The 12,067-nt window shown below is 40.3% G+C and overlaps 1 protein-coding gene across 1 annotated transcript in view; it reads right to left on the minus strand.

Annotated features, from left to right (window-relative positions):
* The window catches only part of MMP11 (matrix metallopeptidase 11), a 400,408-nt gene that overhangs the window by 122,680 nt on the left and 265,661 nt on the right, over positions 1-12,067 (minus strand). The window contains exons 3-4 of the mRNA XM_044068686.1: positions 4,578-4,727; positions 1,152-1,285 (exon numbers count right to left, since the gene is read on the minus strand). Coding sequence (XP_043924621.1) covers positions 1,152-1,285; positions 4,578-4,727 — 284 coding nt within the window. The remainder of the gene's footprint in view (positions 1-1,151; positions 1,286-4,577; positions 4,728-12,067) is intronic.

Genomic DNA, 12,067 nt, shown 5'->3' on the forward strand with positions numbered 1-12,067 from the left:
ATCTCTAGTTACAAATTCTCAGTGACAAACTACTTAAGCCGTTCTTCCCATCTCAGTTATTACTTCTTCATTCTAACCACTATATATGGCTAATCATTTGATCTTTGACCCCCTGCTCACACAAAGACATACGTGAGTGTGAGTGTGTGTACACACACACACACACACACACACATACACACACACACACACACACACACACACACACACACACACACACACACACATACACACACACATCTTATAATGACTCTATTAGCTGAAAAGAATATTCACTTCAAATCAAAATGCTTCCATACCACTCCAGAGCTTTGGGGATGTAGACTGCACTTGCTGAATTGCTTAGCTGGAGGCAGGGCTGGCAATGTAAGAAATGTACTGTGCACTTAAGAAACAAGTAGGGGCTGCCTCCTTCTTTAATCCTTGTTGTGCAATTTAAACTTCAACATTGTACCTTTCCCTCCATGCTGTCCCCTTCTCTTAACTGCCATTCAATCTAACTTTCTCTACATCTCTTCACATCTACTGCATGGTACTTATTTAACCCTCAGATACTTCAGTCCCTCTTCAAACTAAGGCAGTGTTTTTGTTAATTTTCAGTGATTACAGTTTTTTTATCTGTTTTTGCTAGGTGTTCTGTTTTCCTCCCCCAAACAGTCCACTTATTAACTCCTCTAAACTGTCCACATATGTTGCACTTTGCAATGACTTTGTGGTCTTTTTGCAGCTAGGAAGAGTCCACAATGGACCAGTTAATTTATCAATTTAAGAAAAGCATTAAAAAGTTTAAATAAAGTTCTTCCATTATGTTTCATACAATATTTCATGCTTTAAATGTGCTCCTTTTCAGAAACTGTCCACTCTTCCTGTAGTACACCCACCTTTAGCTGCATTCTGCTCACCCACAAGGTCTGCAGGTTAGAAAATCTACATGGGACAGAGAATCCCCCTTTACAAGGTTTATTTTGAACAGGAAGTGGTTTGTAACTACCTACCTTCAGGTGAGATGAAGATGTCTTTTTTTACACAATGATATCACGAGAAAGAAGAAATTACCCTTCATAGCTTGTTCTGGCAGAAAATAATTGGCAAAAAAGTTAAAAACACAGCCCTCATACAATATGGAAGGAGGAGAAGAAATGTCAACATACCGTCTTTGCTCCCAATGGTCCACATCTCATCATAGTCAAAATGGACATCTCCTTCGCGATGCGTTTTGGGGAAGAATGCATGAGCTAATATTCCACCAAGGCCATCAAAAGGCAGGTTGTCACCATGCCAGTACCTGAGAATGGAACAACAAAATGCTACATACATTACTATAAGTGTAGCTAATACATTGCCGTAAAAGTAGAAAAAGGTATAAAACAGAAAACTACCTATGCATGCCTAGACATAATGATGAACATCCCCATCAGTAACATTTATAAAAAAAAGTATAGATGACATTTTATCATTGGGACATGGCTGCTTCAAAACAGACTAGTTAAGCTTTTCAAAAGGCATTCACTGAACTGTCAAAAAATGCCAGTCAAACACTTCAGTTCCATGATTTGTGATTAAATGGTAAATGTGTTACATGACAATGAAATATGAAAACAAATGAAAGTAAAACTAGACATTGTACTACCTAACATTTCTTTTTTTTCCCAAAATCTCTTTATTTCAATTTTCTTTTTTTCCAAATAATAACAATACAATAACTCAAAAACACAAATAAACAATACAAATACATATCTAAAGAAAACAGACAGCAATCTCGTTCTGAGAAAATTATACACACACACACACACACACACACACACATATATATATATATATATATATATATATATATACAATATATACACTAAATTCTTCTGTTCATTTGATCTCATAAGGGATAGTGGAATGGGGATAGTCTATACAGAAAGTAAAGATATAAATTCAACCATTTATTGTACTGTTAGGGAAAATATCTAGATACACATATAGTAAGAAAAGGGGGAAGATGCAAGAAAACTGGTTATACTACATTTCATTTCTTATTGAAAGGTTAGTACTACCTAACATTTCTAAATATATTGTTTGTATACGTCCTTACAGAAGGAAACCAGATTGCAAGAAATGGTCTGATACTGTACATTTATCAGTGCCAGTGACTGGTATATGAATGCCCATTTCAAGTATGTGCTGTCTGTATCTGCCATAAGAACTTTTTTTCCTATTTCACTGCCTAATATTTCAGTGAACTCTCACTTGACACTGGTTTATTATTTTGCTGACATTTCCTGCCGTGCAGCTCCCGCCACTATATGCATCAGAATTCCTGGAAGAGTCACCCTAAGAAATGTGCCAATGTAATAATTATAACACACATTTAACCACACATACCTGTCTGTAAATCACACTATAATGGCACAATTGTTTACACACACATACACACACACACACACACACACACACACACACACACACACACACGTTGTTGCTTTTCTTTCGGCTTTTCCCGGTTAGGGGTCGCCACAGCGGAACTCCACTCCGTTAATGATTGGCAGTAGATTTTTACGGTGCTGAGGTGCCAGCTCGAAGCCCAACCTTCAACGAAGGCACGCCCATTCAAGCATGTCTTTTGAACGCCACTCGACTGCGGGGAGGAGATGCAGACTACACACAGAAGGCGCTCCGGCCGAGAATTGAACGGGAGAACCTCTTGCTGTGAGGTGACAAAGCTACCGCTGCACCACCGCGGCACACATACACATATTTATATAAATATAAATATTTATATAAATATATATTTTATATATATATATATATATATATATATATATATATATATATATATATAGGTTTACCATCAACATGAACAATGAAGGTTTGGTGGAAATGGGAATGTCGAATGGAAGTTGACTGATTCCTATATTGCCAACCTTCAAATCTCCCAGTGTCCTGTGCAGCGAATGCCACTCACTCTGCATTTGCTTATAAGTGGTTGATGTATCGAATAGAGATCGTGGTACAGTGCGGATCGATATTTTAATCCTTTTCCTCACTGTATGTAATCTCAGAGTTGGAATATATAGTTTGCAAGGAGTGTGGGGAGGGTGTAGGAGGGCTTGACCCCATGCAAATACGTGAGTTGCAGTGTTGTGCAGTACTGAAAAAGGCAGACAGATGAAAAAGGATGTTGAATAATACCGATTTTGCATTAGTTGGTATGAAATTAATATGCAGGATGTCGCACATGTGGGCTGAAAAATAAATGGATTACATTCTTATTCTCAACCATTTCATGGTAAACCATATATATATACACACACACACACACACACACACACACACACACACACACACATGCACTAAGAAACAAGCAAACATCTTCTTTTTTTTTTTTTTTGGCTGTTCCCATTAGGGGTTGCCACAGCTGATCATCTGTTTCCATTTCTTCCTGTCCTCTGCATCTTGCTCTGTCACACCAATCACCTGCATGTCCTCTCTCACCACATCCATAAACCTTATCTTAGGCCTTCCTCTTTTCCTGTTACCTGGTAGCTTCATCCTTAGCATCCTTTTCCCAATATACCCAGGATCCCTCCTCAGCATATGTCCAAACCAACGCAATCTCGCCTCTCTGGATTTGTCTCCAAACCGTCCAACCTGGGATGACCCTCTAATATACTTATTCCTAATCCTGTCTACCCTTGTCACACCCAGTGCAAATCTTAACATCTTTAACTCTGCCACATCCAGCTCTGACTCCTGCCTTTTTGTCAGTGCCACCGTCTCCAACCCATATAACATAGCTGGTCTCACTACCCTCTTGCAGACCTTCCCTTTCAATCTTACTGGTACTCATCTGTCACAAATCACTCCTGACACTCTTCTCCACCCACTCCACCCTGCCTGTACTCTCTTCTTCACCTCTCTTCCACACTCGCCATTACTCTGAACTAGCAAACATGGAAATCTGAAATGTATCTTGACTGCGTTTTTTGCAGTTCACCAATGTATGACTCTTCCTAGCAGCAAAACATTCATTATTTGTAGCACAAAGAAATGCTATGTGTAGTAGAGGCTAACAAAAAATAAAAAAAAATCAGCCAAAGGCCAAATAGTTTAAAGCACTAGGGTGGCATTCTGTATGTTTGTGTTCTATTCTTTGCAGGTCACAGTTCTTTCTTTCCTGCCTCAGCAAACTTGCAAATAACAGAGAGATACATATTCCTCTAGCTAGTACAGAAGGCACTCAGAATTCTGAGAACAGATGGCTCACATATGGTTCCAGGAAATGTAACAGTTTTATTTAAGGATACATAGCACAAATTCTGCTCCACTATAGGACAATGTTTTTAAGCTTGTTTGGTAAGGCACGTTAAGTACAGAATGAGCATATTTCACCAGAAACTGAAATCTTCCATTTTAAAATGTAGTAATTTACAAGCATGTTTTGATGCACAGTTCCATAAGTATATCAACCAGCTTTAATATGTTCGTTTGAACTTGTCTGCAAAGCTATTGTTTGGGTTATGTACAGATTAAGGATAAGGTATTAATCATGTTTAATTATAAAAAAAAGAAATAAATCAATTTGTCACCTGGAAAAGTCAATGACAATGTCAGCTCGGCCTGACTTGTCACTGACTTCTTTAAAGGTCAGTGGGGTCACATCACTCCAGATCTTCATAGCATCAGCAATGGCCTTCTTCACTTTTGCTTTACTTTGTTGCCATGGAAATCTTACTATTCTGAAATTAAAGAAAAAAAAAAATAGTCATAACAAAATCTTGTGGTGTTTTTGCTGTGTCAGACTGCATAAACAAAAGGAGCAAGGGGTGTCAGTTCTATAAACTTGTGTATTCATACATCTCCAACACTGAAAACTGCTGACATGTAAATTCCCACAGGGTGTGACAGTCATGTGACTGGGATGCTGTTTTGCTGGTCTTATTACCTGCATAGACATGATTGTCACTCAGCTGCTGATGTGATGTCAATTAACACCTTGTGTCTTATTTAAGCATGCCAGCACAGGACCTATAATATCTCAAGGTACAGAGAGAACTAAGTCTGTACGCAAATTTGACAGAGTTTTTTAACTCTCACAACACTTCTCTTCTTTTATTTATTATACAGCAGAGAGTTGATTATCTGAACTAATTGCGATCTAGGGTAGTTTGGATAATAAAACTGCTCCGATAATCAAACATATAATTGAACCAGATAAAAAAACTTCTAAAATCTCATTTTCTTTGCATGCAGGGAATGCACTTTTCAACCATTCAGTGACTTCAGTGGACAATAAAGAAAATTTTTCACACACGAGCAGGCAACAAGCTCAAAAAACATGTGCAAGCAAATGCGTAAAATGTTTACATAGTCAGACTTTATGAGTTTTCCTACCCAAAAACTTTGGAAGGCTGGTTCGCATAATTGACATTTTGGATACTCGACAGTATTTTGACAGATTGAATGTACCTCACACTCTGTAAAGTGAGAGAGCTTCAATACACAGTAACTTAAAATGAGAATTGTTCAGTGAAGTGGTATGCAGTAACGAGGCACATCTCCCCTCACCACCACCACCAGGCAGGAGCCAACTGTGAAAAAAAGATACAAACAGCACATTCTTTAGTGCTATAATATCTGCCTCATATATGATAAAGAATACATTGCCTACAGTCCCCTCGCTAATTACTTGAGAAACTGTTGTCACAGTGTGTAAGCGTTTATTGTTCTGTTTCTCTATTTTTTCATTAAATATGGTACAGTTTGTTGTGGTCTCAGCAACAATTCTGTTTATTTTATTAATTACTTCAGGAAGGATGCATGATTTCTCAGATGCCTTGAAATAAGGACAAATGCAAATGTTATTTTCTTTTAAACTAAAAGTAGGCAGGCACACCAAGACAGCCACCCTCTTAGTGAGTCCAGAAGGAAGAGCATATCCTCAGATTGCAAATGTATTACTAATATCTCTGATACCTGCTATAAAGTCCCCTGACTCTGATCTGCAACCAAATTCAGATGAAAAATAATAAAAAAAATTATCAAATAAAATAACACAGAAAAATTCCTTTGGAGTTCTCAGTTCTGGTTTTAATCCTTTTTTTATTTTAGGTTCTGCTTTATTTTTTTTGGCAGATTTTTTTGAATTATTTCTCAACTGTTTTTCTGTGTCTTGGATCTTTCAAATTATTTTTGATTTGACTGCTTGAGACTTTTCGTCTTTATTGTTGGACTATGTACTGTCTAGCTTGTCAACCTCACTGATACCTTGTTACATAGCAGGGGTAACTGAAATCAGTCAAGGCTACAAAAAAAAAAAAAGTCCTTAACCCAAAAGGATTTTTAAACTAGGGTAGAGGTATTAGGGATCATTCTCTGAAGACTTTGGCTGTTTGCCCTGGATCATCCTGTGCAGTGGTCCAAGTCATCTCGATCGGTACCCTGACGACAGCAGGTGGTTCTATCAGGTTTTTTTTCAGACTCTGAGCTACAGTTACATTTACACTTTATATATAGCGTTTATATTACGCTGTCAAAAACTCAAACTGTCGACAGCTTAATAATCGGCACAAAAATGTCGAAACCCCCAAACATCGAACACACACACAAACCCCCCCCACCCAAACACAACACAAATTGCTCTATGCAGGGGGGCAAGCCCCCCTGCACCCCCCACATGGGGGGCTGTGCCCACACACCTCCCCGCTACTTAAATATACCAACTCCGAGATCACACTACATTGCAGTAAATGGAAGTTTATACGCGCAATGACTTTCACTTCCGACATTTTGGTGCCGACAAAATCAGCTTCCATATTGTTGGCCTTCGACAGGGTGAAGTAGACCCTATATATATAGCTAGAGCAACAGTCAATAGCTCTGCATATTTATTTATTGTCGCTTCTTCATGTGTTCAGCTTCTTCTGATGAGCCAGAAAGACCAGTAAGGAAACAAACTAGGCCCTTGTCTCTGTAACCTATTGCAGCCTTAACCGCCACAAATATATTTACCTGCTGAATCTTGTGGGTAAAAACCACCACTGAAGTAATTATAAATGCCCTGAGTCATAATGCCCACTGCTGCTTTTCCTGTTCCAAGCCATAATCCTCATTTCTGCTTTTCCTGCCCTGACTCACAATGTCCACTGTTGTTTCTCCTGCCCCAGGTCTTCATTACTGATTCCATTTCTGTGTGATCTTCCTTTCTACTTTAGTTTTATTTACTTTTTTCCCCTTTATCTATTTTAAAAGCCACAATTTTAGAAAAAAATAATAATCAGAATACAAGATGTGATAAGACTCTGAAATGGCAACTGTGTTACAAGGAGAGTTTGTATGCTCTAAAATATAATACTGTGGCACCCAGTGACTTAAACTAGGAATGTGGCTGAGCGGTATTAGTTATTTAATGTTTACTGTTAATGACTTTATTGTTGCTTGTATTTAAGATGCCCTGTTGTGTGCTGTTTCCTTTTATCTTCCGTGGAAGGTATTTAGCCAAGGTGCCAGTCAGGAGAAATAATGTTTCATGTGGATGTCTTGTTTTTAATATATTTTATTTATTCTTATTTTGTGTGGTTTTAGGCAAAAATTCTTTAAGATGTGTACATTTACCCTTGCTGAAAGATCTTTGTTTCTACCATATCATTGAACATATTTTAATTTCAAATGCTGAAATCTAAGTAAAAGTGCTAGTTCGCAATTAAACCTGTTAAGGATAGCAGTATTCAAATTCTCTTTGATCTTTAAGTATGATAACAATAAATTCATGCTGGTTTCATCATAGCTGAGTTATACAGAAATAGAAACATTTCCTCTTGTTTCTCTATATCAGTCTTAAATTCTTCTTACTATCACCACCGCTATATATCCAGATCAAATAATAATTAACAAAATTTGCCCTCTTCCAGTTTTTCATTCAATGACTTAACACTTTTACACAATACCCACCTTAATCGATGCAAGCTAGTTCATAGGTTCATAGGTTGTTACTAGGCTATTGGCCCTATGGCCTATACAAACCTAGCCATAACAATTCCCTGGCTATTTCTTCCCACAGTATTTACTTCCCTGGACCTTTGTCTAGCAGGGCGACTGACGTGATCCCTGAGGTGAATTTCCTATCTCCCATCCAATCATCAAGGTTCCTTTTGAAGAGGGCCGCAGAGGCACTCTGCTTGACATGTATGGGCAGTCTATTCCAGAGTCTGGGGAGTCTCTGGGTCAGGAACCTATCCCTTCAGCATGTTTTGTTCATTGTGATGACAAGGTTTAGATCCCTAAAATGTGTGTCTCTGAGGGATTGGGATTTCTTTAAGTGTAGCATGTCCAACAGCTCTGGGTTTGACATGGCCTTGTATGTTAAGCAGAGATCACCTCTGAGTAGACGATATGCGACAGAGTATAGGTGGAGTTGTTTTAGATAGTCAGCATAGGGCATCTGCTTTAGGCCTGTGATTCTTTTAGTGAGGTATTTCTGCAGCCTTTCCAGTTGTTGTAGATGTCATGAGAGGTACATACCAAACAGGGCATTGTATTCTATAATGGGTCTAATGAGGGATGAGTACAGTGGGCAATGACCTCCTTTTTTCTGGATAAAAAGCCCTTAGTGATGAGGTGTGCTACATAGAAGGATTTCCTGACTGTTGTGGTGATGTGGTTATCAAAGGTAAGACCACTGTCCACCTGTGTCCCTAAGTCTCTTATCACACTTTCAGTGTTTAGTGTACTGGCACCTATGAGGTAATTTACAGGTGCATGTTTATTCCCAAAGGGGATAACTATACATTTCTTGGCATTGAGCTTGAGCCCATGACTCTGGCACCAAGCATCTGTTTCTGAAAGGCCCTTTTGTAGAATATCCACATCATTTGGGGATTCAATAATGGCTCCCATTTTGCAGTCATCTGCAAACTTTGTTAGCCAGAGTCCCTTAGTGTTGGTCTGTACTTCAGAGAAGTAGATGCCAAACAAGAGCGGTCCCAGGACTGAACCCTGAGGTATTCCACTTGTCACTTGTCTGGAGCTGGATTTGGAGTCAGCTACTTTTACAGTGAGGGTTCTGTCAGTAAACCAGTTGGCAACCCATCGAGTGACATAGGGATTAATGCCCAGCTTAGTAAGTTTATCTATGCTTCCAGAGTGGGGGATGGTGTTGAAGGCCTTGGCGAGGTCCATATAGGCTGTGTGGACCACCTTACCCTTGTCCACGGCTCTGGAGACTGATTCAAAGAAGTCAGTCAGGTTCAGGAGACAAGATCGGCCCTTCACGAACCCAAACTGCATGGGGTCCAGTATTTGAAGGTTGCCAATGTCTTTGTTTATAAGTTCCATGATAATACGTTCCACAGCCTTGCAGATCAGGCTCCTCAGACTGATGTGGCAGTAGTTCCCAGGATCCAAGGTGGATCCTCCCTTGTGGAGTGGGATAACTGTAGCTGTGCGCCACTCAGTGGGCACAAAGCCTGAGGTGAGGCTATGATTAAACATGACACTTAGGTGAGTTGCCAGTTCATTTTGTAGTTCATGTAGTACACAGACAGGGATGTCATCTGGTCCCATGGATGCTGTATTCTTAGCTTTGGAGAGTGCGTTTTTTTACCTGTGTGGCCGTTATTACTGGAATTTGGCAATCCTTCAGTATTGAGATGGGCTCCTTAGGGGGTGAGAGGGGGGGATGAAGTTTGCACTGAATCGATTTGCCAGGATATTGGCAATATCCTTGGAATCAGTATATTTAATGCCTTTCTGTTGTAGCTCAGAGCAGATCTGAGCATTGCCATTTAGATTCTTGACATAGCTATAGAATGCCTTGTGGTTGTCTTTGGAATATTTGGCAATTTTATTTTCGTAACTAGCTTTGGAGGATTTTATGAGGGATCTCAGCTTCTTACTGAGGCTGGTAAGGGAGTTTTTTGCATCCTAGGATTTTCCTCTTTTGTGCAACAGTTTCTTCCTTTTGTTGTAAAGTTTGTTTATGGCAAGGGACCACCAGATTGGCTTCCTTTTTTTGGAGGAGAGCATCTTGGTTGTATTTGGGATGACACGATTCATGCATGAGTGGATGTGCTCGTACAGTGCCTTAGTGTAGGTTTCAGCAGTCGAACTTTCAGTTCCGTCTGCATGGGTGTCATGAAGTTTGTCACTTTTGAATTGAGTAGCATGAAGTTGGCTTTGGAGAAGTTTTTTACGGAGGTTTCCTTACTGGGGCTTGGGGGTGGGATGTGGATGTCAAGGGTGATTAGCATATGGTCAGACCTGACCAACGAGAGGGTGACCATAGGTGTGGAGCATCAATTTCCCATGTTGTTAATGACCAGGTCTAGGATACTGGGGCCCCTGGTAGGACTAAGGATTAGTTCCAGGGCATTGGAATTTATGAAATCCAAGAACCATTGGGCAAAGGTGTTGGTACACAAGTAGTTTTCCCAGTTAACGACAGGGTAATTGAAATCACCCAGTATTAGGGTGTTTAGTTGTATCTTAATATTTTCCAGTATGTTTAGAATGGTGTAGTGAGAATCTTGGGGCATGGTGGAGGGTCTGTAGCAAGGTACAATTTGGATTGCAGTCTTACCTAGTGTTAGTTACACCTGGAGAATTTCAGATGCATTGTGTTGGGCAACTAGCCTGGTGTTGTGAATATTCTTGGTGAATATGGACACTCCTCCACCTTTAGTGTTTCGGTCCTGGTTTGGTGGCCGAAAAGTGTGGTAAGAGTTGTAGCCTGGTACTGCAGGGGTGCTCTCTGGAGCCTTGAACCAGGTCTCATTTACTGGACAGATATCGATGTTCTGCATTTTTAGGAGGACCTCGAGAGAGTGCATTTTGAAGTTTAGACTTCTAGCATTGAGTAGCATTACCTTCAGATTTTGCATGCTTGTACCTGTTACGGTGGTGGTTTTGTCCTTTGAACTTTGCCTAAAAAAGGCACTATATGGGGGGCAAGAGCCTTAGCCAGTAACCTGAATCCCAGGGGCGACAGGTGCAGACCATCTCTGGCAAAGCATCGTGGTCTGTTAATCATGTCATCCCAGGCAGACAGATACTGGATCCCCTTTGAATGACACCAGAAGCTTAGCCAATTGTTGAAGTCAATCATTTTGTCCTTATACTGTGGTATCATTCTGGGCAAAGGCAGGATGCTACTCAGGGCTAGGGTCATACCTGCCTGGGTCACATGATCTGAGAACTCTTCCATGTCTCTTTTCATGTAGTCCAGGGAGGTACGTCTCAAATCATTCACTCAAACATGGACAATGACAGAGTCATATTTGTACTTGTTGTGGAGTGACTTGAGTGCATGCGTTATGTGGTGGATCCTGGCACCCGACAGGCAGCTGACTGTAATTTTCTCCTTGTTCAGCCTGGTGAGTGGGACATCAGTGTGCCTGACTATAGAGTCACCTATAACTAAAGTGTTGGGTACACTGTCTTGCCTTAGGGGCTGTTGTTGGGTGGCACACTGGTGTTGTGAGCTATGTGACACTTTGGTTGTGATTGCTGTTTGTTTGCATTTCAGCTTCAGAGGTCCTTGTTGCTTGGGCAGGTTAATGTTAAGGGCCTCCACATATGTGGGTTTAGTGTTGCTATGTGTGGGTGTTGGTAGTGTGGGTTTAGAAGGGCCATGTGTTGCTTGAGGTGTAGCGTGGGTGTTAACCTTCTCCTCTTGACTGTCTAGCACAATCTTGTGTGGAGAGAGCTTTGCTTCCAGTTTGGCTATGTAAGTGCATCTCTCACAGGTTGTAGTGTGGGGTGGTAGGAGGAGAGGGTTGTCTGTGTACATGAGGCAATTGCTGCATTGCCCCAGTATGCCCAGATTCATCAGATGGACAGGAGAAATCACCGGAAGCTGACCCTTGGACATGCCAAACTTTGGTGCTTTTTTTTTTTTTTGTAAAGTACAGGAGCTGTTTTCCCGTACTTTAACAAGGTACTTTGCAGTTATAGACTGTTTAGTGCCTACAATTAATTTCTTCTTATTAACAAGGAGAGCTGAGTGTTCGTATCAGTTTAAGACTTCCTAGTGCTTTTCAGCAGGTTTTAAAGCAAGTGCTAGTCACAAGGATGCTTAAAGGTA

Source organism: Protopterus annectens, chromosome 4.part0 (genome assembly GCF_019279795.1).
Source record: "Protopterus annectens isolate FY-2018-M chromosome 4.part0, PAN1.0, whole genome shotgun sequence".
Taxonomy (NCBI): domain Eukaryota; kingdom Metazoa; phylum Chordata; order Ceratodontiformes; family Protopteridae; genus Protopterus; species Protopterus annectens.